Source organism: Astatotilapia calliptera, chromosome 3 (assembly GCF_964374335.1).
Source record: "Astatotilapia calliptera chromosome 3, fAstCal68.1, whole genome shotgun sequence".
Classification (NCBI taxonomy): Eukaryota; Metazoa; Chordata; class Actinopteri; order Cichliformes; family Cichlidae; genus Astatotilapia; species Astatotilapia calliptera.
In genome coordinates, this window is record NC_137424.1 from 43554081 (window position 1) to 43581641 (window position 27561).

General features: G+C 39.3%; 2 protein-coding genes and 1 long non-coding RNA gene across 3 annotated transcripts; all 3 read right to left on the reverse strand.

Moving 5' to 3' along the window:
* Window positions 1-1126: 1126 nt before the first annotated feature.
* LOC113018866 (B-cell receptor CD22-like) lies at window positions 1127-22753 on the reverse strand. The gene is made up of 10 exons (XM_080295346.1): window positions 22744-22753; window positions 22338-22646; window positions 20651-20908; window positions 19021-19287; window positions 8905-8964; window positions 8650-8682; window positions 6092-6145; window positions 5406-5672; window positions 3851-4132; window positions 1127-1843 (listed from the first exon to the last, which is right to left on the reverse strand). The coding sequence occupies exons 1-10, from the start codon at window positions 22751-22753 to the stop codon at window positions 1491-1493; spliced, it is 1893 nt and encodes a 630-aa protein (XP_080151472.1). The 3' UTR covers window positions 1127-1490.
* Window positions 18145-18855, reverse strand: LOC113018851 (uncharacterized). Its single transcript, XR_013906081.1, has 3 exons — window positions 18570-18855; window positions 18399-18490; window positions 18145-18170 (listed from the first exon to the last, which is right to left on the reverse strand). It is a non-coding gene; the product is annotated as an uncharacterized LOC113018851 (long non-coding RNA).
* Window positions 22598-27543, reverse strand: LOC113018865 (uncharacterized). Its single transcript, XM_080298406.1, has 5 exons — window positions 27389-27543; window positions 27134-27166; window positions 24449-24502; window positions 23171-23434; window positions 22598-23070 (listed from the first exon to the last, which is right to left on the reverse strand). The coding sequence occupies exons 1-5, from the start codon at window positions 27423-27425 to the stop codon at window positions 22775-22777; spliced, it is 684 nt and encodes a 227-aa protein (XP_080154532.1). The 5' UTR covers window positions 27426-27543; the 3' UTR covers window positions 22598-22774.
* Window positions 27544-27561: the final 18 nt, after the last annotated feature.

Sequence of the window (27561 nt, forward strand, 5' to 3'; positions counted from 1 at the left end):
CTCACCAGTTGTGTCAATCCAAACTGTCTCACTGTCCTCTGTGTAGTAAACTGGTTCTCCTCTTCCTCCTCTGCACCAGTAGAGTCCTCCCTCTGAGACACTGATTTGTTCATTTCTCACAGGTTCAGAAGATTTCCCATCTCTGTACCAGTAGTATTTCCATCCAGATGATGATGATGGTGATGATGATGATGATGATGGACTCACAGAGCAGGTCAGGGTCACACTGCCCCCTACTGGAACAGCTGTCCTATCAGCTCTCAGTTCAGCCTTTGGTTTCGCTGCAGTTCAGTTTAGAACAAGAACATAAAAGTAAAAATGACTGAATCAGAACAATTTAAAGATCTGGATGGAAAAATTTAAATGATCAAATATCACAAAACTTTATTGGTGAAGCTATAACAAAGTGTGTGACACAAAATACTCTGAAATACTGTTTTGATCTGCACAGCAAATTTTTTTAAAATTTACTTCAGTGTATTTAAAATTAATTAATAAATGCATAGTTCGTTTACTCTCATTAATTTGAAGCATGACTTAGTTAATTCATCTGTAATGAGAAAGTAACCCAGGTTAATATGATCTGATTGTACTTAGCATGCTATGTCCTTGTGTTCTTTACTAAATCTGCTGTTAAAGCCTCTGATAGCTAAGATGAGACCTAGTAAGTGTGTTTTATATTCTTTTGCTGTGGAAGCTGACATTTCCTGTCGATGTGCACAGATGTGTCAGAATGGGTTTTAAAAGACACATCGATGGTTTGGAGGAAGTAATTACTGAAGCTAACTCAGAAAGATCAATTAGAGAAAAAAACTCTAAATAAATATCAATGGTACTGAAAGTAGCTGCACATAATGTTTTGTCTGTGAGATGATTATGAGTAATTTCTATACTCATTAAATGTAATTACTCTAAATTAATACCATACCAGCACAGACCAGCATCCAATAAAATGAGGCCATATTGTCGTCTGCAGTTCAGAGTTCATGAAATGGCCTGTATTTGTATAGCGCTTTACTAGACCCTAAGGACCCCAAAGCGCTTTACACATCCAGTCATCCACCCATCCACACACACATTCACACACTGGTAATGGCAAGCTACATTGTACCCACAGCCACCCTGGGGCGCACTGACAGAGGCGAGGTTCATTAAGAGAAAAAGACCCAGTGTGTGTTTGTCATGAGACCAGACTCTTTAACTAAAACCTGAATCCTCTAAGATCATTTCAACAATAGACAACATGCTAAAAACAACTGAAGGAACTGCATCATATGTTGGTGCAACAGGGAGTAATAAAAATAAAAATAACACAAATACAGAAGTGAAAATATTGGATGTAACTGTTGTTCTTAGTGGATGTGTTGGAGCAGCTGAAACAGGTTCAGCATTTGTTCTGCACTTCATGTATTAGAGCTGCACAGCAGAGACGTTACTCTGATATGTTTTGTTCTCTTCACTGTGAATAAAAAGCTGCTTTTCAAAATATGTTACTGAACAGCACAAATGAAACAGCTACAAAGCTGCAAGAACAACAGATTCTTACTAATGTTGATAAAACAGATCTCCAACTTACATGATACAGTCAGTGTGATGGTATCACTCCACTCTGTTAACAAATAGGTCCTTGTGCCCCGACAGCTGTATTCTACACTGTAAGACTCAGCAGCGCTGCTGATTCTGTATTCATTGGATGTTTCAGGTATGTTTGACTGGCCTCGTCTCCATTCATACGTCCACTGAGCTCCTTCACCTCCCTGAATCTCACAGCTGACAGTGACTGTCTCACCGCTGTATATCTGAGTCCAGGGTGGCTGCAGGGTCACAGTGGGCTTACTGGGAACTGTTTACATAAGAATGATCCAGTTAGGAGAAGAGAAACATAAAAACTCTGCTGTTTATAACATAAGAGTAGAGTCACTGCAAAACAGCTGATTCACAGACAAACAGTTTGAAGACTCAACATCAAAACAAAGTCACAATAAAACTATTTATAGCTTTCAAACTGTAAGACAACATTTTTAGTAAAACGTACAAGTATTTACTTTGTACAGTTATCTTTTATTTATATTCTTTATAAATAAATTTATTATTTACAAAAAGTTACTGATTTTTTTTAATGAGTTGTCTTAAGTCTGATTTACTTTCACAAAGATGCGATCTTTGAGGTGTGTAAGCAAATCAGTGTGGATAAACAAGAAAACACTTTAGATTAAATCTAGAAACAGGATGAGGAGAGACTTTTTTAAATCCCAGGATTAGTTAGGCTCTTGAAGAGGTTACTCTGTCAAGACCAATCCTTAATCTCACAGTCTTAAAGTAGACACAACAAAACTGAAGTTCTTCTATTTTTCTATTTCCATCTCTCCAAGTAATCTTGCTGTCAGAAAGAGAAACAAAAGAACAGACTAGTCCCCAAAGACAGGACGTGACAGTAATGACAACTTTATACAAGACTTTTCAAACTCAAAATTCCACAACTCTTTATAGGAGCAGAAGAATAAACAAACAAAAGTGACAAATGTAGAAAACAGAAACACAGTTCAAAGAACATTAACATGTTGAGTAAAACTGGAGAATTCATCTCATGAAAATATTACTTAAAGGAATTAAAAGGAAGTGACTGACTCCATGTCAGACTCCAGGCCATGAAGCACCTTAAAAGCAAATAATTAAATCCTGAAATCAGTTTGAAAACATGCTGGGAGCCAGTGTAACAGTGGGACAGGTGTAATCCCATGTGATGTGATTCGATGTGATGTGATGTGTTTGAGTTGGTCTGCAGTCATTCATCTGATTGTTTGCTGAGACTGTTTCAGTGATCTAGGTGTGAAAAATCAAAGCATGTAAAATGGTTTCCTGTCTTTAAATGTTGTAAAATGATTCATAACTTATGTTGCAATTAATCCAGAAATATTTTTGTTATTGTCTTGAGATTTTCCAGCAGAGAAGCAGCTGATGGCAGCATGTGTTCAGCATGTGTCCAGCATGTGTTCAGCGTGTGTTCAGCGTGTGTCCAGCATGTGTTCAGCGTGTGTCCAGCATGTGTTCAGCGTGTGTTCAGCGTGTGTTCAGCGTGTGTCCAGCATGTGTTCAGCGTGTGTTCAGCGTGTGTCCAGCATGTGTTCAGCGTGTGTCCAGCATGTGTTCAGCGTGTGTTCAGCGTGTGTCCAGCATGTGTTCAGCGTGTGTCCAGCATGTGTTCAGCGTGTGTTCAGCGTGTGTCCAGCATGTGTTCAGCGTGTGTTCAGCATGTGTTCAGCATGTGTTCAGCGTGTGTTCAGCGTGTGTCCAGCATGTGTTCAGCGTGTGTCCAGCATGTGTTCAGCGTGTGTTCAGCATGTGTTCAGCGTGTGTTCAGCGTGTGTCCAGCATGTGTTCAGCGTGTGTCCAGCATGTGTTCAGCGTGTGTTCAGCGTGTGTCCAGCGTGTGTTCAGCGTGTGTCCAGCATGTGTTCAGCGTGTGTCCAGCATGTGTTCAGCGTGTGTTCAGCGTGTGTTCAGCATGTGTTCAGGAGATTCAATGGCAACATTTAAAGTTTCTCCTGAGTTTAGCTGAAAGACATTAGCTCACATTCAGTTTTGAAACAGTGATGGAAACTCTGCGTTTGCAGCCACAGACACAAGGCAGCTGGGACAATGACAATTGCATTTATTTTTTTCATGTTACAAACACATTTTTTTTCTTTTCCGGATGTTTGACTCTGAATGACGACTGAATATTTTTATAAAGGAAAAACTGTTTTACATGACTTTGGATACTAAACTAAAAAAAAAAAAACCTGCAGTACTGTTTAAAGTATTTTGTTGTGTTTTGGGAATTAAAATGAGTGAAATGTTTCCAACTTACCTGTTACTTTCAATGTGGTGCTGTCACTCCACTCTGTCCAGGAAGAGTTTCTTTTGCCCCGACAGCTGTATCCTCCACTGTCAGACTCAGCAGCGCTGCTGATTCTGTATTCACTGGATGCTGAACCTATGTTTACCTGGCCTCGTCTCCATTCATACGTCCACTGAGCTCCTTCACCTCCCTGAATCTCACATCTGACAGTGACTGTCTCACCGCTGTGTATCTCACCGCTGTGTATCTGAGTCTTGGATGGCTGCAGGGTCAGAGTGGGCTTAGGAGGAGCTGTTAAAAAATATCATTAACAAACTTAAATATAAAATCATTATTAAAGTTGTCCCAGTTTTTATTGCTCTTGTTAATGGTAATCATAATTTTGCATGCTGTAGACAATATGAGTTGAAAATCAGCAATAAAAAAGTTTTGTTGTATTAATTATTACTAACAGACATAAATGCATGACTGCATTTCTTTTGTGATATGAGGACATTGGCTGATATTCAGTCTGAGCCTCACAAAGACAGTCATTAAGAGAACTCAACATGCCAGGGTCACATGTAATTTTACAATCCAACTCCAAACTTTTCTGAACCAGTGGATTTAGCACTAGACTTTTTTTAATAATCAGGAATGTAAACATGTGACAGGAAACAGTTTAAAACATCAAGCACATGGGCTCAACAAAGTTTACTAAAAACTTCATCAGCAGCGGATCAAGGTAACTCTCAGTGATTTTCCATGAACTGAACTGTAAACAAATGATCCACATATGGACCTGTTCTACATTACAGGTTCTTCTGAGGTATTCTGACACTCGTGAACACCTGTGGTGGGTGTGGTTTGGGGCTCAGCTGCAGGTTCAGGGGACAGAGTCAGGAGTGGGTGGCAGAAACAGCTGATCCCAGCCGCACTAATGACCTTTTCCCTTATTTTAGTAGCTGCTGGGGTCTGGAGGAGGGGAGTCAGACTGAGACTGAGAGTCAGAGTGTAGCAGAATGGAGGGAAGTGTGTGTGTGTGTGTGTGTGTGTGTGTGTGTGTGTGTGTGTGTGTGTGTGTGTGTGTGTGTGTGTGTGTGTGTGTGTGTGTGTGTGTGTGTGTGTGAACAACAGAGATAAAAAGTGAGCACAGGATCTAAAAGCTCTCCCCTTGTGTGTGTGTTTGGGCGTGTCGTACTGAGGAAACATGTCAGAGTGCTATAAACCATTAGTTTTTCATTCATTTATAAATGTATTCATTAACATCAATCAGTGGAAAGAATCCAAGTAAAACCTGTTGTGAGAAAGGCTTACATAGCAGATCAGTCTCTGATACAATTATATTGTATTTTTAGGCCAAACTTGAAGAGAAATTAATGTAAAAATGCTAAAAACAAAAGAACTGATGGAACTGCAGCAATAAATCCACATGTGGAAATCTTTTTTCCTTCCAAGTGTTTCAATGTGAGTACTTATGATATGAATCTAAAAAACAGTATAATTGAAAGACAGTATTTTGTTGTGTCTTTGGATGAAACATTGTGCAGTATAAATTAAAATGTGAGAAATATGTCCAACTTACCTGTTACTTTCAATGTGGTGATGTCACTCCACTCTGTCCAGGAAGAGTTTCTTCTGCCCCGGCAGCTGTATTCTCCACTGTCAGACTCAGCAGCGCTGCTGATTCTGTATTCATTGGATGTTGGAGGTGTGTTTACCTCAGCTGGTCTCCATTCATACGTCCACTGAGCTCCTTCACCTCCATGAATCTCACATCTGACAGTGACTGTCTCACCTCTGTATATCTGAGTCCAGGGTGGCTGCAGGGTCACAGTGGGCTTAGGAGGAGCTGATCAAATAAAACATAGCATGAGTAGACTGATAATTTGACTTAAAAAATCAACAATAAAAGTTGTTTTTATACTTTTTAAATGTTTTATACATTTATGAACATATAATCCATTACTTGTCAGTTAGCTGTTGTTTGCTAACAATGCTGTTAAACCTCCAGTGGTGGATTCAGAGCTGGAGATTTAAAGATAAACGCAGAAAACTGCTGCTATGAGTAAACATACGAGCAGTTTGAGAAAGGCTAACATAGCAGACCAGTCTCTCCTAAAATGAGGACAATCATTTATTATTGTTTTACACTACTTTTGTTAGTATTTTGTTCTGTTTTTGGATGAATTGTGCAATACAAATAAAATAAGTGAGGAGATGCGTTTAACTTGTATCCCTGAATCTTATATCTGACAGGGACTTTCTCACCTCTGTATATCTGAGTCGTGGATGGTTGGAGGGTCACGGTGGGCTCAGGAGGACCTGATCAAATAAAAATATATCATTATCATTAAAAATCTATCCTGGTTTTATTGCTCTTGTTAATTGTAATTATATTTTTGTGTCCTGGTAAAAATTTGACTACAAATCAACAATAAAAATTTTAGTTTTTACCAAACAGATTAAATGATATTTAGACTCTACCAGCAGAGTGACTGAAAACAACCAGGTGTGCACAAATCTAAACTGTGACACTGAACATCAACGCATAAACACACAATATCATGTAAACAACCTCAGTTTTATAGCCAAATATCACACAATTTACTTATTTCCAGAGGTGGGAAGTAACGAAGTACAAATACTTTGTTACTGTACGTAAGCTATCTGTACTTTACTTGAGTATTTATGTTGACATTGTGTTTTTCATAGTGTGAAGCATGCTGCAAAACAAACTGAGGTAGAATCACTGTGTTATTTAAGGCTGCATGAAAATCCTCTACAGATTAGTGCAGGATAAACAGGTTAGTTTGCTGTACTGTGATGGATTTAAAGGAAAGACCAGTGTGTGACTGGTGCACAGTGACAGTCCAATATAAAGTCAGTATAAACAGTGTACTGTGAGTGTAGAGACGAGGACAACTCATGAAACGTCTGCTTACATCAGACTGAATTCAGGTGGATAAATCTGTAAAGAGCAGCAAGTCAGCTGATCACAGCTCATACATTAAGAAAATCTACTGGAGCTCTCAATAGAAAATAGCCTGAGCCATTAAAAACTGATTTTAGGGTTTTCCACACGCTGAATCCCACTTTAAACTCTTGTCCATTCTCTTCCGCTTATCCTTATCAGGGTCGCAGGAGGCTATAGACTATCCCAGCTATCATAGAGCGAGAGGCAGGGTACACCCTGGACAAGTCGCCAGTCTGTTGCAGGGCTAAGACAGAGACACAGACAAACATTCACACTCCCACTTATTTAAAATAATCAATTCACTTAACCCCACTAAGTGCATGTCTTTAGACTGTGGGAGGAAGCCGGAGTATCTGGTATTTCCTTTCATTTTTATCCATGTAGCTTTGTACAAGGATTTTGAGAACTCCAAGAGTTAATACAAAAGCGTACACTGAGGTAAGCAGCACACATGCCAATATCAGTGAGATACACTGCACTACTCACACAAATCATCATCTTCTTGTAAATCTGTGCTGTAAACTGTTCAGATAAACATCCATGAAAAGAGAATTAGTCTGTATGAAGGCAGCACACTCTTAATATGATCATTTTAAACACTCTGTGTTCCTCCGACACTGCCTCGTTTAAGTTTTGGACAAAATGGATTCTGGGATATTGCATTTCGTCATTTCGAGCTGATTGGAGACCAGAACAGCCAATCAGATTTTTTTTGCATCCAAGTCTGTGATTGGCTGGTTTTGTGGCACAAATATAACGGTGTACAGAAAGAGTTGAGCGCGCACGGGCAGAAATGTTGAGAGCGCGAGCAACACATTGCGAGCGAGCGCAAGTGCAAAAACTGAGCGAGAGGGGCTGCTGTTGTGTGTGTGTGGATAATAGCAAACACTGAGATACATTTTTTGCACGTAGCAATGAATTTTGTTCACTCAAATTTAGTTTTTCTTCACTCAAAATAAATTTCTCCTCAAAATGCAACACAAGTTTTTTTTACGTGCGCTCAATCTTTTTTTTTGATCGGTCAGAATAGTGGCACAAAAATAACGCCATATAAAACCGACTGATTCCATAAATATACAAGATGGTGATGAGGAAACACACGGAGAAGACAGCTGAGGGGAATAAACATAATGACACAATACAGGAAGCAAAACTGAACACAGGATGGGACACTGTCAAAGTAAAACAGGAAACACTGAGACCTACACCTGAGACACACGGACTTGACAACAACAGTGATAAACAAACAGGGAGGCAATAGCAGAGACACAAGGACAGGAACAGATTTACAGTATTTAACTGTTTTTCTACGTGATGAAGAAAAAGCTGCTGTGAGAAAGAGAGAAACCTGTCGGCACCACCCTTTGACTTAAATTGTAAGAAACAAATGTGTAAAAATAGAAAGAAACTTCTGGCAGCTCATCATTATTATATCTATACTATATTTCTATAGTAGATGCTGAAAAATAGAAACATTTCTGTTTACCTGCACTTTAATCATTTGCTGTTTTACCTGTTTGGTAGTTGTTGCAAATGGTTTGGCCTGTACCACTAAACTTGCTGTCTTCAGAACGTCTGCCCCCCTTCTTTCTTTCACATAATGGTATGATCCCAGCCTGTCTTTGCATGCGATTGGCCACATGGTGCGCCCATCAAAGCACGGATTCGTAGCAGGGCTGAAGATTCAGTTCCCACATACCGAGGGTCCATTAATAACTGGCTCGCAGGCCGGAAATAATTGTATCGAGGGCCGAATGTGGCCCGTGGACCGTAGGTTTGACACCCCTGATTTCGAGCATTGTAGGAGATAACAGCTACATATATGAACTGGAGTAAAAACAGTGTTTCTTACCTTCAGCGTTTCCACAGATGACTGTACTGAGCACTAAAATAATGAATAAAAACTCATCAGATATTATACCTCAGAGTAAAGTTTTTTTTAAAGGCTTTACTCTGATTATTGATTATTGTAAATTTAGGGATGAACAATAATCACCAAATTTCTCCTGTTTGCTAAACAAGCTCTAAGCAGTGACTCACTAATTCTCAGAGATCAGAAACATTTTAATTATTGGTGCCTTTCAAACAACGTCAGACGTGTACTTACAGAAAAAGCCCATCATGCAGAGCAAATAGAGCCCCATCGTCACATCCAGCCTGCTGCACTCTGATCCTCAGATAATCAAACAGTTTTACTTTGCAGAAAAAACGAGAAGTTGTGTTTTGTTTGGGTGTGACAGAGTTTTTCTATAGGTTCTTCTTCTGATTGGTGTCTCTATGCTTCCTTCCCTTTTGGACACAAAGCTCAAACAGCTCCTGTAGCTTTGACCGCAGCAGTTTTGTGACATGTTTTCCATCGCTTTAAGTCATATCTTACCAGGTCTTTTTTTACTCTGACAGCGTCCCCTGGATCATTATCATGCTGCAATGTTACTTGCATCATGATAAAGTCTTTTTAATGATTTTTTTATATTTTGATTCTTTATCGGAGGAATTATGTGGAAATTCTTCTTTCATGCTGCATAAAAACATCTAGAGATTTTATCTGACTCTTAGCTGAAACATCATCATGCAGTGCTATAATAAAAATGACCTTTGACCTCAGATCTGTGAATCTTTTCACCTTGTGGTTAAATTCTATGTTTGGCTGACACCCAAACAGAGTAAATGACTCACTGTGTGGTTGAACTGAAACTAAAGACCTGTATGTTTCACAAATTAAATTAACAAAGACAACAAATAAATGTATCTTCTATTGGCACATCAAAGTGAATGTTACATGTTACCAACAAAGACTATGTAATTCTCTCCAGAGTCACATGCAGACGAGGTGACCTTTACTAAAGCTTACTGAAGCTGATCATTTCAGGCCCCAATAGTAACAAATGAAGAAAACTGAGTTACAGATAACTGATCACTGGAACACAGAGACTCTGGGTCATCACAAAATCTTCCATATGGTCTCTATCAAGGTCACAAAGGTTTCAACTTACAACATAAATGAGAATAACATCCTGTATGATTCGACAGAAGTTCAGTCTGTTTAGCTATGTGTAGACTGATATGTCAGATGATATTATGGTGTCCCTACAATACGAGTGAATAAACTCTTAAACATTATCAACACTTATTCATTATTTTCAGTTTTACTGTGGATTGTAATTATTTATTAAAAACTAAAAATCATTTGCAGAAGGTCAAAAACAGAGGAGAGATGTCAGGAGGTTTTTGTTGTGTATCTAATGGCATTTTAATAATTATTCCTTAAATCATTTATTTTTATATTTTTACTCATGTTGCCATAGTAACTCTAAACTTGAATGCATATTGAGTAAATACACAAAGCACTGAAACAAACCCCATGTTGCTTCATTGTGTTAAATATTTCAATTTGGCCATGACCAAACTTCCAGTTCCTCTTTACACATCCTGAGGTTTGATAACAAGAATAAGACATTATCACAGCACAGAGCCAAAGTGTTTTCAGGAGACATTGAGATTCATTCTGTGGGCTGATGGAGAAAAACATGAGATCACTGAGGGTTTTTAAGTGCAGATAAGCCTGCAGCTGCGTGCAAACTTTCATTCATACTTCACAGAAATACTGACACAGGGTGAAGGGTTTTAGAACGGTGGGTTGATGCAGGTTTGTGCATGTGCCCAGAGCCTGGGGCTCTGTCCTCAGCTCGTACTGGGGTGGCCAACCTCTGACAGGATCAGCTGCCGGTTGGTTTTTAGGTGATCTTTCTTTTTGGCTCCTTGTTGCTTCTGCTGGTGTGGACACGTGTTTGTTTTTGGGTCTCCTGGATCTTTCTCTGTTTTCTCTGTTGTGTGTCTGTGAAGGTTCTCAGTCATCCAGGTCATCATAGTCAAAGGAGCTTGCAAAGAAAAGCGTCTGGACTTCTTTAAGTTGCTTGAAGACGTTTCACCTCTCATCCGAGAAGCTTCTTCAGTTCTAAGGTCAAATGGTGGGGAGTCCCACCATTTGACTCTCTGTTGTGGTTTTGCACCCTCATGATCACGTATGTTTTATCTCACACACACACACACACACACACACACACACACACACACACACACACACACACACACACACACATACATGAGGTCATTGATGTTTGTTTAAGTGCAGAGATGGTGCAGATAGACTTGCAGCTATTTGCAAACTTGCGGTTTCAAAAATGTTAACACAATATTTTCCATCAGCCACGTCTCTTTAAAAAGTGATCCTTCCTGTCATGGTCTGATCTAAAGGTCCGAGTTTAAAACACCAGTAAATACTTTGTGCAAATAATTGTGGTCTCAGTCACTGCAGTTTCAAATCTTACTGCATGTTAATTTAGTAAAACAAGCTCCTCATTAAAGTCAAAAAGGGCAAGAAAGCACTTGATTAGAAAGCTCCTTCCTTATATATGCTGACGTAAAACAAAATATCAGCTACACAAAATACTGCTGTCTGAAACATGCTGCATTTCCTCTTTCCTGCATGGCACAGATAAAAATGAGGCCTTTCAATAGATTAAAAATAAAATGTGGCAGAGTATAGAGTATCCTTAATTTCATTGTACATGTACGATGAGAATAAAGGGCTATTCTATTGGCGGTGTGAAGAGGGAAGGAATGAGGATTTGAACCAAAATGCAGACTCTTAGAAAAGGTTAATTTAAACCCAGCTGTATTGCTGGAATACAAAAAAAAATGCAAAACTACAAAAAAAATTATTTGAAACTAAACGGCAGGCAGAACACACAGCTGTACGATGAGGGAGACCGCGATGCAGGACAGAGAGAGATGCAGGCATAAATACACACAAGAACAAACAAGGGAACAAACCACAGGAGGGAATCGTAGCTAAGAGGAGCTAAGGAAGCACAGCTGGACACAATTTAAACTGAACATGATGCACAAAGCACAAGTGACTATGAAAGTAAAACAGGAAGTGTGCAAAACGCACATTGAGACACAGGCTGTGTCCAAATTCAGGGGTAGCATTCGTCGATGGCTGCATTTGTAGGCAATTACGTCACAGTGACGCGACGAAGGCTGTCCAAATTTGAAGAGTCCTCCAAATGCGGCGGCAAATGCGTCCTTCATTTCCCCAGATTTGAAGGATGTGTTGGCTGTATCGTTCGTGGCCCACCATATCCCAGGATTCATTTTGGATTTCAGGATTTCAGTTTGACATGTTTTAGGGAACAAAGACCAAATGGCTTAATTTCTTAAAATGAGAGGAGAAAACGATCACCTCTTCACTGGGGTGAAGAATTCGGCCACTGTGGCATGGAGGTACAAGAATAAATCAATTTGCACATCATATTCATATGAGTACGGTTTTATTAACCCTCATACTGTACAGAACCGGTGATGTCCAGACGGTATTCCTCTTGTGTTCTGCTGTGAAAACTTTAGGCATTAACATAGTTGCCATGTTTTTCTCTCTTCTCTTATTTTTTGTGTGTGATCAGGACAATTCTGGAGAAGATGGGCCTGCATGGGAAAGTCACCCGCATGCAGGCTAGAAGAAATGGGATAACTGAAGGGTGGCTGGCCTCTCCCTTAGAGATAGGGTGAGAAGTTCATCCATTTGGGAGGGGCTCTGAGTAGAGCCGCTGCTGCTCCACATCGAAAGGAGCCAGTTGAGGTGGTTCGGGCATCTGACAAGGATGCCTCCTGGGCGAGGTTTTCCGGGCATGTCCCACTGGGAGGAGGCGCTGGGGCAGACCCAGGACACGCTGGAGAGATTATATCTCTCGGCTGGCCTGGGAACGCCTTGGTGTTCCCCCGGATAAGCTGGAGGAGGTGGCTGGGGAGAGGGAGGTCTGGGCTTCTCTGCTTGGGCTGCTGCCCCCGCAACCCGGCCCCGGATAAGCGGAAAAACATGGATGGATGGATGGATGGACAAACAATAACAATAAAACAAGAATATTTATAATACATCAACAAAAATAAAGCCTAGGATCCTCCTGGTTTAAAATACGGTCCACGACTGGGACACTCAGGTTAATCCTGCAGTACAAGGGTCTGCTCTGGTTAAGGAAAAGGTGGAGAACAACAAACAGTTTTAGTAGAAAGGTATGATTTTATTTATTTTATGACATCAAAGCATTATTGTGATTATCAAGCTTAAGTCAAATATACTAATAGGCTGTGAAAAGACTTAAAATTTATACACTTCATTTGTGTAACTAACTGTTAGGTTTTATGTTGGCACAAACAGCAATTATACTGCAGCTAGCAAAAGCATGAAGCACCAGGCAGAACTCTTTGTGTGATCTTGTGCACGAGGAAGATGACCGAGACGAGCGCTGTTCCTGGAGCCCCAGTCCCTCTCAGTCAGCTCCCCCGTAGCACTGCTCTTTATTGTGGTTACATGAATATGCATAGATTCATTAACATATGACATCTCACACAGGCATGCATGTGCTCAAATAATACCATCTGTGTGTATGTGTGTGTGTGTGTGTGTGTGTGTGTGCGTGCGTGGGGGAGGTTGTGTGTACATGGATGTGTGTATGTGTGTGTATGTGGGTCAAAATATGACCCAAAACTGGTGCTAGGAGCCCAGCTGACCACCTAAATAAAAGGCACTTATACTTATATAAGTATATATATAAGTATAGTAAGTAAGTATATACTTATACTCAACAGATGCAGAGTAGGTGTCCTCCTATAATATAAATCAGAAAGAGAAGGTACGACCTCTCTCATGACCTTAGGATGTGTGTGTATGCCAGAGCACTGTGGAACGCACACAGAGCCTTTGCAGACTACTAAGGATGAGACAATCTATCAATATGTAATCGATTATATACCTCTAAGCATATATGATTATATGTTTCCAAGCATAAATGACAAACCAACAATATAACTCTGACACTAAGCTTTTTTGTGAACTCAGAAATAATCCTGTTTTCAGCTTTGTCATTTTTACAGCCCATCTATGCACATAAATAAGTTACAGGATCAAATGAATAACAGAAAATAAATGGAAATAGAAAATGTTCTTCTATAAGTTTCAAAGAGATTTAGTTTACATATTCTATATAATACAGTGAATGTGTACGAATGACCGGCAATCATTCAGTCACTGGAATTATGAAAAATGCTAAGTAATTCCTAAATGCATGTAGATTAAAGACAATTATTTTACCTGGATATCACTGTCTCTGACGAGCCTAAGGTACAAAACATGCCGGCGACGACGATAAAGTTTTTAAGCTCCTAGAGAATTAAAAAAGTACAAAAAACTGAGCGACATTTCTGAGTCCTTTTCAAAGTTTTCGTGCTGCAGTGCTAGCGACCGGAAAAATGCAGAATTAAGTGCGGACTTGAACGAAGGCTAGAAGACTGTCCAGTTTCACAGCCGTTTGCTTCCAACCTACCGGCCTTTCTGCTGGAGTGGACACGTGATTGTTTGGTCTCCTGGATCAAACTGCTGGGGTGCATTGTTGCTGTTTCTCACTCTCATGATCAAGTATGTTTCGTGACACACACACACACACACACACACAAACTAGGTAAGAAAACTAAGACGACCTAAAAACATAAACAGAGGGATAACAACTAGACAGGGCAGAATCATGACCTCTGAATATTAAATAACCCAAAACTATAAAGTCCAAACCCAAAACGCTGGGTGCAAACCCAGGATCACGACTATATTTATATACCAACAACAGCCTTTGACACACATGTAGGCAATGTGGCTGCTTAGAGGAACAAAGATGATATTCTGTAATGCCATGTTTGTAGTTTGATCTCATATTATCACTGCATGATCTTACTTGTTGAATAAAAATATCACTGTACAATTTTACTTAAATTAAGTAAAAACAATTTTTTAGGGTTTAAAAAGTTTTAATTTATCAAAACATAAACAATATTTTCCGTTTGCAAAGTCTTCAGTGAGACGGCTTCAGAGCGTAAACAGGTCAAAAACAAGCTTTGGTGCTCAGCAGCTCTAAAAGTGTTTAAGTTGTTGACTTTGACTGTTCTCTCTGTATTCTGACACATGATGGCAGAGCCGCATAAAAAAGTGCTGCCAAGTAAAAAAGCAGTAAAAGAGTCACAGACACAGAAAAAGCTCTTCAAAATTCACCAGTGACTCAGTGACTCAGTTCATTTCAAAACACTTTATTAAACTGAATTATTGCAGAGACAAAACAAGACAAATAATCAGCGTAATAACAAAAAGCTGTGAGGGGCTTTTTTTCTAACTCTGTCTGTTTCACATTTTCGTTGCCTAATTGTTACGTCCACTCTTACCAGTACCAGTTTATACAGAGATCAAATTAGTACTGAGCAGGATTGAGTTCAGTTTATTGATGCGGCCCTCCACAAAAGGCCGAGTTTCTCATGTGGCCCCTCAGGAAAATGAATTGCCCACCCTGCTTCAGAGGGTCTCTGTGCCACAGCAGACTCCTGACCCAGAATCACACTTACAGTAAGTCATCGTCTTCAAAAGCAACCGAATGATCTGTGAGGTCAAGCTGCTCAGTTATTATTCATTTCTGGTTCTTTTCCACAGTGTTACCCAGCAGGTGGCAGATGACCGCCCCTCTCTGAGCCTGGTTCTGTCAAAAGTTTCTTCCTGTTAAAAAATAGTTTTTCATTCTCACTGTCACAAACTGCTCACTCATAGTCGTCTGATTTGGAGTGTTTCTCTGTATTGTTGTACAGTCCTTACAATATAAAGCCCCTGGAGGCGACTGTGGTTATGATTTTGCACCTTATAATAAAAATTGTCAACTTTTATTTATATAGAACCAAATTACAGCAACAGACAGTTAAACTGAATTGAACTGAATTACTTGACAGTTGTGTGCGCTGTCTGAGGACAGTCACTGTGTTTGTAAGTAGCCGTGTTCATTTTGTCACATGTTCTTTCTACTTTCTCCTCTTTGGATTTTAAACAATTTGTTGAGCACTAATGTGCACATGAAGCCCATTAGTGCTTTGAGTGCTCCAGGAGAGTAGAAAAGCACCTCCGTCCAGTGAAAGAGCGCTGCCTGCTGCCGCTCAAAGAGGTCAGAGTCCGCTGGGTCCACAACGCAGGGTCGTGTCATTCTGTCAGGGGTGTCGAGTGTGGATGCGAGGAAAGGAGGACCCAAACGCTGGACTCACAGGGAGGTGAAGGCTGGTGTTTATTATGACGAGCAGATGAGCTGAACATAAGATGACTGGCTGAACTGAAATGACTGTCTTAACTGAACACACGTGCAGAGTAGACAAAATTAACATCAATGACACGACAAAGACCAGGATGAAACTGAGGACTTAAGTACACTGGCTAATGATGATGATTAGGGACCGGTGAGAACACAGCTGAACATAATGAAACAGGAAGTAGAGCTAATGACACTGAGACAGAGGGCTGGCACGGTGAAGCGGGAAACATGAATGTGGAACATAAACTGAACATGAACTGAAAACACCAGGTGAACCACCCAGGAACCCTGACACAGTCTTGACTTTAGACAACTGAGCAGAAGATGATTGAATCTGAACAGAAGAGGAGAAAATCAGATGTCTGAGACAAAGTCTGAGCAGAAAACTGAGAATAAATTATTCTGAAAGACAGTTTGGAAACTCAACAGAAGAGAAATATTTTATTTAACTGCAATGCAGCCTGTGAACTGAGATGAACTTCAATTCAAAGCAACTGAGCAGCAACTTGGCAACTGAACAAGAGCAAATTAATGTCTATATGAAACTGACAGACAGTTTGGCAACAGAACAGAAAACAAGTGATTCTCAACAACTGAGCAACAATTTGGCAAATCAACAAAACAGAAATGACTGTAAATTTTTAATCTGAGCAGAAGAAAAGCTGCTCTGGAAACATGAGCAATAGTTTGACAGGTGAACAGAAAGAGCTTGAAACTCAGCAAACACGAGGCAGTTTGATACCAGAACAAAAGAGAAATGTCTCCCAAGAACAGCAACAACTTCAAGTCTGTGAATGTAAAGTGAGTGTAATCTCTAAGACTTGGAACTGCAGATTAGAATATTTTGATGAACATGAAACCATCAGAAATGTTTACATGAACCAAATCAGTAAAAGTGGAAGATGGAGGATGGCAAACATGCAAAAGAAAAATCAATACTGAGCAGAAGTGTTGTTGTGTGAAAATGTCACATCAGGTGTTCAGCATTAAAGTGGACATGAAACACTACATGTATAAAGGCTAATTTACATCATGGAGCCCAGCTCTCAAAAACTGACACAGATGTAACTCTGACTGTGAAGCTGGATTTAAGAAATAACTGCTTAAAGCTATAAAAACACATGTATCGCCATATTCTGTCAGTACAGAGCATGACTCCACCAGGTCAGTTGGCTACTTTCAGTCAAAAGACTTACATTAGGTTGTGTTAGGTAACTAATAACAGAACCAATAACTCGAGGAAAATAAGGACAGTAAAACATCAGTTTAATGGGGTCACTGGCTGCACCTCGTGCCTGTCCCATCTGTGGCTTCCTGTTGGAGAACAATAAAGTTTATTATAAAAACATCGTCTGCCCTCGATGTAAAGTGAAGTTCTGTTCTGTGTGTTTGAGTCTTTACAGAGAGTGTAACGTTAACTGTACCTTATTGACTGTTTAGGAGGTGCGACCCTCAGACGCACCTCTGTACCAGTGTGGAGGAGGAAATCATCCTGATTTACTTTCATTGATTTAAACATGTGGTCTCTGATATACACATGGTATCATTTGTTGTGTGTTCTGTATTGTAAAGATTTCTTTTTGTGCAAAAATGTGAAAATGAAATGAAATGTATTTTCTTCTTTTCAGAGCAGGTGATACAGAGCTGAGTGTGGAGCTGGAGAAAAAGCTTTATGTGTAAAACTGGTTACAAAGTAGCTGTTAGTCAGCCAGCAGGAGATAAAAGCATCCAGGAAGCTCAGACTTTGTATCCAGTGTCTCTGTACATTATGTGTTTCTGTGAGGTGGAGATCTAACAAAACAAACACTGCATGGGACTGTTGTGACTGTACCTGCATCCCATCTTCATTGTAGTAAACAGCACTCTCCTCTGGTGTGTCGTGTTGCCCTGTGAGGTGATCAAATTCATCCACAAATGAAAACAAATACGTTTTTAAAGGATGTTTGTTTTATTTTTAAACTGCACGCGTTTTATGTACTCACTCTTTCTTCTAAGATCTTTAAACTCAATAAGAGAAGAGGCGACGTTTTCATATTCATCTGCTCCTGAAATGTTCATAATTTTATTTACAGGATTGTAAAAACATGGAATTAGTTTCATTAAATCAAAAATAAGTTTAATCTCTAATTGTTCTGTGCTTTTCAGCACATATACTGACCATTTCTGTTTGTCACTTGTGTGACTGATTCATAGACGTCAGCAGTACCTAAAGAAAAAAACAAGCCAGGCTCACATTAATAATTTTATTACAGTTACACTAAAGATCAGAGTAAAAACAGAAACACTGTGTGAGTCAAAACCAGGACTGTAAGATCTTTAAATGTTCTTTAAAAAACTGCTGAATGCAAACTGAACCTGAGAATGTTTGTGTTAATGGAGGTTTAATAAAAGTAAATATTAATAATGATAATAAAGACTGTTTTTCAATGCTGACCATGTTGAAGAGAGTCGTACACATGAGTTTCATTCTGGTTGACTCCATGATTTGTGGAGGAGCCCGGACTGTGACTCTCAGACTGGATCGACCTAAAACATGAAATAAACACAATAAACTCAAAAGTAACTGATGCTTGTTTAAAATAATAATAAAAAGTATTTTACCAACCTGGTGAAGCAGGAATCTGTGAAAGAGACAAATGTTATTACACATGTTTGTCATGTATAAATTGTTCCACTGATATTTTGTGTCATGAGATCAGAATACATGTATATGTGTGAATAATTAAAGTGTATGTAGTAAATAAACTCTCTAATACAGCATGAAAAGAAGAGGCTCTTACACTTGGACTGTCTGCAGCGATACAACAAGAGCAGGAGAATAATAATGAGAGAGACTCCACAAACCAGTCCAACCATCAGCCACACAGGAGATGAAGAGCTGTCAGCTCCAGACACAGTTACTGTAACAAACAATAAGTAATAATAAAGTATAATACTTATTATTATACTGCATATTTCAGTTCTCACAAAATAAATCCAGGTGACTTCAAGCATTAAACAGACAATCTAATGTTTCTTCTCAAGCATGAAAATCATTTTTACAAAAACACATCAAATGTTTTGATCCTGCTCACCTTTAACTGACATCCAGCTCTGTGCTGACTCTCTTCCTGAGTACTGACACTTGTAGAAACCTTCATCAGACTTTGACACTGCAGAGATCTTCAGCTCCCCTCGGGGATCATTTTCAATAAGTTTGTCATTGTGATAGAAAAACACATTGGAAAGTATTTTTTGTGTTTTCAAACTGCAGCTCAGACTAACAGAAGCTCCCTCAGTCACAGGATGAACAGGACTCACCAGGATAGAAACATTACCATCATCTGTGAAACAATCAAACACAATTGCTTCAGTCACATCAGCTGGTGCACACTTTTAGGAAACGCTGACATGTAAGCTTCAGGGAGATTTTCACAGAAGCGACTCTGTGAAACAGATGATCGACTTGAATCCAGGTAAGAAAGAAATGCATGTAGTAAATGAAGTTGAACGGCTGATCCTTTTATTTTGCAAGCTCATAATGTGATCTAACAGAGACTCACTTAGTAACTGATCTAAGGGTTGTGAATAGAATGAAATAAAAATAATTGCATTTAAAAACTTAAATACCAAGAAGGCCTGTGGGCCTGATGCTGTTTCAGCTTTTCTCTTTAAACATTTGCTGATGAGCTGACTCCAGCTTGGAGTCCTGTTGATATCAGCTTCATCCTCACTATATAGAAAAAGGCTGCAATCAGCAAAATAATGATCACAGACCTGCAGCAGTAACATCAGTAGTAATGAAATCCTTTGAATGCATTATGGTTGAGCACTTGTGAAGTGAAGTACAATTTGAATATAATTACTTTAACTCACTTGATTTTAAAGCATTTAGAAAACCCCTCAGCTTATGCACGATTGTTATTTATGATCTAAGATCAGTGTTTAACACCACAAACACTTATACACTGTTAAATAACATGAAAGTGGATCCCTATATAATCAGATGGTTGTTTGGCTATTTTCATTAAAAAAGGAAGTTAAAGTCAGTTCTACTCGTTCACACATACAATTTATAAGAACAAGAGTCTCACAGGGCTGTGTGAGATCTCCTGTTCTTTTCACATTTTATTTTAAAAATTGTGGAAATCAGAAGGGATTGTGCAGTGGTATAAGAAACACACCTTCGTGTTGAATATAAAGAAAAATAATCGTCATATTTATAACGATCTTTGATGAAAGATCTATTGGAGATCTCAGCCTGGTTTCAATGACTGGAGAGAAGTTTGAACAAGTGACAACATTTCAGTGTTTAGTCTTCCCTGCAGGAGTCAAATTATTATCAGTAGAATTGCTGAATCATTATGGGTGAAATTGTGGGTGAGTGTTTGCATTTTTGTTTGTTTTTTGCATGATGTGTTTCCCTAAGTTACTCTGAATGGAGACAATAAAAGTTTATCTAATGTGATGACAGAGATGTTGAGCTTTTTAGAGTTTTATTCTGATGGAGAAAATATAAAATACTCATTTAATTAGAGAACAAAAACCAAGAATATTGTTTGAATCTTTGGAGCCTAAAATCATCTGAAATTCTCATTTTTGTTTGTGTTGCCACATAGAATTACTTCACATAGAGCAAAGCTGAGACAAATGTTCATGTGACGTCTAAATCATTCAGATCCAAGAAGTAAATGTATAATAACATACTCTGTACAGTGATGTTGACTGCACTGCTGAACTCTCCTGATCCAGACTCACACCAGTACACTCCAGTATGTGACTTTGATGCTTTGATGTTACATGTGGATCCAGTCATTCTCCTACAGTCAGAGAGTCGGCCGTCCTCAGAGAACTTCCTCACTCTCCACTCAGTGAAGTTTCCCTCACAGGTCAGTGAGACAGAGTCAGAGGTGAAGTGTTGCACTCTGTCAGGACTCACTGTGAGAGACGCTGCTGAATGAACATCTGGAAACAACATGCAGTGAACAGACAAAGCTCACAGATGTTAGGACTGCTATCACCCCATTTTACTTTAGACTGGTACACCAGTAAACCAGGATTCTCATGATTTTTGATCCCCTCTTTGACTCAGACTAACAGAAGCGTTTTTGCGGTCTTCTTATGCAGCTGGTTCAGTGAATCTTGGTTCGCGCGTGGTGAAACTAAGTGTGCAGCAAAAAGCTGCAGAAGCTAATTAGCCTTTGTTTATATCATTACATGGAGTCTGGAGAATTTTTGGATCGGTTTTGTTTGTTTGGCATTTATGTAACTGCTCTTTGAATCATCACGCATTTTTGCTGTGTTCGGTGGTTGTAGAAATGGATTATTTAAGCATTTAGATTAGATTTTCTGTGGATATTACACATGGTGATATTTGCATAAAAGGCGTGACATCATGGGTTACATAACTTTTAAGCTGGGGCGTTGGAGCTTAATCTGTCAGCAGAATTCTTTCTACAAGTTTCCAAATCATACTGGCTCAGGTTAAAGGCAAATCATTCACGGGACTTTAGCTTTAACCCTGATCAGCACTAATAGAACAGACAACACTGACAACAAGCCCTGAATCACACAGACAGTCAAATCAATGGAAAACAAAGGAGCCGAATACTGACATGTTTAAGATGATCTAACCCACATGCTTTATCTGCTGGCAGCTCATGTAGAGCTTGGTACACGTCATGTGACATCATGAGCTTTGAGTCATCACTCTCAGCATCATCCACCTGATACAGATCACTCTGAACACACTTCAGTCATTTGCTGTAATGTTTCTGTCATAATTCTGTGATATTGTCTGTTTCACAGATTCCTTCTACAGTGAGATATTTTGCAGCAGCAGGACCAAAACTAAAAACCTTTGAAGTATATATTAAATGAACAATAACAGCAGCTGTTATTTGTGACGTCTTCTTCTAGCGTCCATCTGTAGTCAGTGTTTCTCTTGTATTTGTCAGAGCTGTTAACCTGCCTGCTGACATCTTTGTTTCTTTATTAACTATATTTGACTTTTTTATCTGAACACCTACCTGAGCACTAAACAAAGAGTCTTAACTGTGTAAATCCTGTCTGTGCACTAAGAAAAAATAATCAGTACAAACAGAAACATGAGTTTAAATATCAAAACATTTAAAATCTCATAGATGTCTTTTGTTTTTCATGTTATCACATTAAATAAAAACTGAAAAATAAGAAAAGGAAACAAGGAAATTCAGTTTGGTTTGATCACAGAGAGAACGGAAAACATTCAGTTCATTTGTTCTTTTGGGAAGTTTTAATATAAACGGAGATAAATGGTTGTCATGGAGATGAGATTTTAATGGTCTAAATGTTGTTGAATAAAAATGATGAGCTAACATGAGCTCATTGAAAGGACAGAGAGAAACAAACTGACCTGCAGACCAGACAAACTTTGGTCGACTGTGATCAGTGTGATACTCTGGGTCTCCTCTTCCAGCTCTGCACACATATCCTGCTGTGTGTGTCTGTCCATGAATGATGTAGGAGTCCTGTGCAGTCCCACTGCCATCAGGTAGCAGCTCATAACTGGAGGATTTATAGTTGAATGTTTTCAGATCAGGAACAGCTTTATACCAGTAGAAGCTCCATCCTGCAGACGGATGTTTAACCTCACAGTTCAGAGTTACTGAGGCTCCAGGACTCAGCCATGATGGAGACACAGTGAGGACAGGACGGGGTTCATCTGTTCAACAAAGATTTTCTCTCAGTGAACATGTAGTACAGTCTCTGAACAGTGAGCTCAGTTTATACAAAGAATAATAATCTCAGTCTATATGAACAGAAACACATTTTACAAAGTGTTCAAACAGCTTAAAGCAAACATGACTTACTGTCAGAAACTGTCAGTGTGACTGAATCACTCCACTCTGTTGTTTCATGCTGTGAACTTTTCATTCTGCCCTTACAGCGATAGTTTCCACTGTTGAATGATGAAGCAGAAATAATCCTGTATTCATTTTGATTTGGAGGTTTTATCATGCTGTTTGTTTCCCACTCATAATCCCACTCAGTGTCTCCTCCATGGATCTCACATCTAACAGTGATCGTCTCTCCTCTGTATATCTCAGACCAGTTTGGATACAGAGTCACAACAGGTCTGTTTGAGACTGTTAATGTTCAAGAAAGTACAATAAAAACACATGAAAGACAAAAGGTACAATTACCATCAGATGTAGTGCTTTGTGGTAAGTTCAAGTTTGAACTCACCAGTTGTGTCAATCCAAACTGGCTGACTGTCCTCTGTGTAGTAAACTGGTTCTCCTCTTCCTCCTCTGCAGCTGTAGCGTCCTCCCTCTGAGACACTGATTTGTCCATTTGTCACAGGTTGATAAGATTTCCAATCTCTGTACCAGTAGTATTTCCATCCATATGATGATGATGGGTTCACAGAGCAGGTCAGGGTCACACTGCCCCCTACTGGAACAGCTGTCCTATCAGCTCTCAGTTCAGCCTTTGGTTTGGTAAAAATGACTGAATCAGAACAATTTAAAGATGGAAATATGTAAATGATCAAATATCACAAAACCATAGTTGAGATAAAACAAACTGTGCCACACAAAATATTCTGTATTTCTGTTTTGATCAAAACAGTTAATTTGTTTTATTTACTTTTGTGTATTTAAAATTTATTACATACATGCACATTTCAAATAATTAATTTGAAGCATGACTGAGTTTATTGATCAATAATGAGGAAGTAACCCAGGTTAATATGATCTGATTGTATTTTGAACATGTGAGAATTGCTCCTAAATGAGTGTGAGCAGTTATCATTTCATTGGTGTTGTTCTTTACTTTTGTTTTTGGTGTATTGGGATTTGGTGAGTCACAGTTAGTTTTCTTTGGTGTCAGTTAGCACGTTATGTCCTTGTGTTCTTTACTAAATCTGATGTTGAAGCCTCTGATAGCTAAGATGAGACCTAGTAAGGTTGTTTTATATTCTTTTGCTGTGGAAGCTGACATTTCCTGTCGCACAGATGTCTTTAGACCACACTAATACGCACAGTCAACTCTACCGCTGACATTACAGGGAGGGAGCAGTTTGGATGTGATTTCCAGCTGAGCTGTTAGGAATGCTGAAATAAGACTCCAGTGTTTGTGTTGCAAAACAGATCAGGTTTATCAGCCGAGAGCAGATCTCAGAACTGAAATCTGAGACTGTTGAATCTTGACGGTGATCCACGCCTAGGAGATCTGAACCTCCACTGAAATCATCTGTTCCTGCTGGATCAACTCATATTCCAGAGATCAGGAAACTGACTCACACTTCTGAACTGTGATACCACTCCACCGAGCAGTTTGGGAAAGGCTAACATAGCAGACCAGTCTCTCCTAAAATGAGGACAATCATTTATTATTGTTTTACACTACTTTTGTTAGTATTTTGTTCTGTTTTTGGATGAATTGTGCAATACAAATAAAATAAGTGAGGAGATGTGTTTAACTTGTATCCCTGAATCTCATATCTGACAGTGACTTTCTCACCTCTGTATATCTGAGTCGTGGATGGTTGGAGGGTCACGGTGGGCTCAGGAGGAGCTGTTCAAATAAAAATATATCATTACAAAACGATCCTGGTTTTATTGCTCTTGTTAATTTTAATTATATTTATGTCCTGGTAAAAATTTGACTACAAATCAACAATAAAAAGTTAGTTTTTACCAAACAGATTAAATGATATTTAGACTCTACCAGCAGAGTGACTGAACACAACCAGGTGTGCACAAATCTAAACTGTGACACTGAACATCAACGCATAAACACACAATATCATATAAACAACCTCAGTTTTATAGTCAAATATCACACAATTTACTTATTTCCAGAGGTGGGAAGTAACGAAGTACAAATACTTTGTTACTGTACGTAAGCTATCTGTACTTTACTTGAGTATTTATGTTGACATTGTGTTTTTCATAGTGTGAAGCATGCTGCAAAACAAACTGAGGTAGAATCACTGTGTTATTTAAGGCTGCATGAAAATCCTCTACAGATTAGTGCAGGATAAACAGGTTAGTTTGCTGTACTGTGATGGATTTAAAGGAAAGACCAGTGTGTGACTGGTGCACAGTGACAGTCCAATATAAAGTCAGTATAAACAGTGTACTGTGAGTGTAGAGACGAGGACAACTCATGAAACGTCTGCTTACATCAGACTGAATTCAGGTGGATAAATCTGCCAAGAGCAGCAAGACAGCTGATCACAGCTCATACATTAAGAAAATCTACTGGAGCTCTCAATAGAAAATAGCCTGAGCCATTAAAAACTGATTTTAGGGTTTTCCACACGCTGAATCCCACTTTAAACTCTTGTCCATTCTCTTCCGCTTATCCTTATCAGGGTCGCAGGAGGCTATAGACTATCCCAGCTATCATAGAGCGAGAGGCAGGGTACACCCTGGACAAGTCGCCAGACAGAGACAGAGACAAACATTCGCACTTTCACATATTTAAAATAATCAATTCACTTAACCCCACTAAGTGCATGTCTTTAGACTGTGGGAGGAAGCCGGAGTATCTGGTATTTCCTTTCATTTTTATCCATGTAGCTTTGTACAAGGATTTTGAGAACTCCAAGAGTTAATACAAAAGCGTACACTGAGGTAAGCAGCACACATGCCAATATCAGTGAGATACACTGCACTACTCACACAAATCATCATCTTCTTGTAAATCTGTACTGTAAACTGTTCAGATAAACATCCATGAAAAGAGAATTAGTCTGTATGAAGGCAGCACACTCTTAATATGATCATTTTAAACACTCTGTGTTCCTCCGACACTGCCTCATTTAAGTTTTGGACGAAATGGATTCTGGGATATTGCATTTCGTCATTTCGAGCTGATTGGAGACCAGAACAGCCAATCAGATTTTTTTTGCATCCAAGTCTCTGATTGGCTGGTTTTGTGGCACAACTATAACGGTGTACAGAAAGAGTTGAGCGCGCACGGGCAGAAATGTTGAGAGCGCGAGCAACACATTATGAGCGAGCGCAAGTGCAAAAACTGAGCGAGAGGGGCTGCTGTTGTGTGTGTGTGTGGATAATAGCAAACACAGATAAATTTTTTGCAAAGCAGCAATGAATTTTCTTCACTCAAAATAAATTTCTCCTCAAAATGGAACACAATTTTTTTTACGTGCGCTCAATTTTTTTTTTACGTGCAGTCAGAATAGTGGCACAAAGATAACGCCATATAAAACCGACTGACAACTGACTCCATAAATATACAAGATGGTGATGAGGAAACACACGGAGAAGACAGCTGGGGGAAATAAACATAATGACACAATACAGGAAGCAAAACTGAACACAGGATGGGACACTGTCAAAGTAAAACAGGAAACACTGAGACCTACACCTGAGACACACGGACTTGACAACAACAGTGATAAACAAACAGGGAGGCAATAGCAGAGACACAAGGACAGGAACAGGTGAAGAGAGGATGACGATGAAGATGAAACACAGTAAAACGACTAAGACACAAGGGGGTGAGGGAGAGGGCGAGAGAGAGAGAGAGAGGGCAGAGAGATACAAACATCGAATAAGGCACATGGAGACAAACGTGTGACAAAACAGACTCACCACAGAGAGGAGACATGGAATGAAACACGGGAACAGAAAAGGGAGCCAATGAGCCACCACCCTGACACCATCAGTATAAGAAATGATTTACAGTATTTAACTGTTTTTCTACATGATGAAGAAAAAGCTGCTGTGAGAAAGAGAGAAACCTGTCGGCACCACCCTTTGACTTAAATTGTAAGAAACAAATGTGTAAAAATAGAAACATTTCTGTTTACCTGCACTTTAATCATTTGCTGTTTTACCTGTTTGGTAGTTGTTGAAATGGTTTGGCCTGTACCACTACACTTGCTGTCTTCAGAACGTCTGCCCCCCTTCTTTCTTTCACATAATGGTATGAGCCCAGCCTGTCTTTGCATGCGATTGGCCACATGGTGCGCCCATCGAAGCACGGATTCTTAGCAGGGCTGAAGATTCAGCTCCCACATACCGAGGGTCCATTAATAACTGGCTCGCAGGCCGGAAATAATTGTATCGAGGGCCGAATGTGGCCCGTGGACCGTAGGTTTGACACCCCTGATTTCGAGCATTGTAGGAGATAACAGCTACATATATGAACTGGAGTAAAAACAGTGTTCCTTACCTTCAGCGTTTCCACAGATGACTGTACTGAGCACTAAAATAATGAATAAAAACTCATCAGATATTATACTTCAGAGTAAAGTTTTTTTTAAAGGCTTTACTCTGATTATTGATTATTGTAAATTTAGGGATGAACAATAATCACCAAATTTCTCCTGTTTGCTAAACAAGCTCTAAGCAGTGACTCACTAATTCTCAGAGATCAGAAACATCTTAATTAATGGTGGCTTTCAAACAATGTCAGACGTGTACTTACAGAAAAAGCCCATCATGCAGAGCAAAGAGTGCCCCATCGTCACATCCAGCCTGCTGCACTCTGATCCTCAGATAATCACAAACAGTTTTACTTTGCAGAAAAAAAGAGAAGTTGTGTTTTGTTTGGGTGTGACAGAGTTTTTCTACAGGTTCTTCTTCTGATTGGTCTCTCTG

Excerpts from the sequence above, each read along its gene's own strand:
- LOC113018865 (XM_080298406.1), bottom strand. The coding sequence starts at position 27,425 with ATGGGGCACTCTTTGCTCTGCATGATGGGCTTTTTCT. Across the intron at positions 27,167-27,388 it reads CTGCATGATGGGCTTTTTCT|TGCTCAGTACAGTCATCTGT; the intron begins GTAAGTACACGT and ends TCATTATTTTAG. Across the intron at positions 23,071-23,170 it reads AGTTTGGATTGACACAACTG|TCTCAAACAGACCTGTTGTG; the intron begins GTGAGTTCAAAC and ends GAACATTAACAG.
- LOC113018866 (XM_080295346.1), bottom strand. Across the intron at positions 4,133-5,405 it reads CACCACATTGAAAGTAACAG|CTCCTCCTAAGCCCACTCTG; the intron begins GTAAGTTGGACA and ends ATTTTTTAACAG. Across the intron at positions 1,844-3,850 it reads CACCACATTGAAAGTAACAG|TTCCCAGTAAGCCCACTGTG; the intron begins GTAAGTTGGAAA and ends TTATGTAAACAG.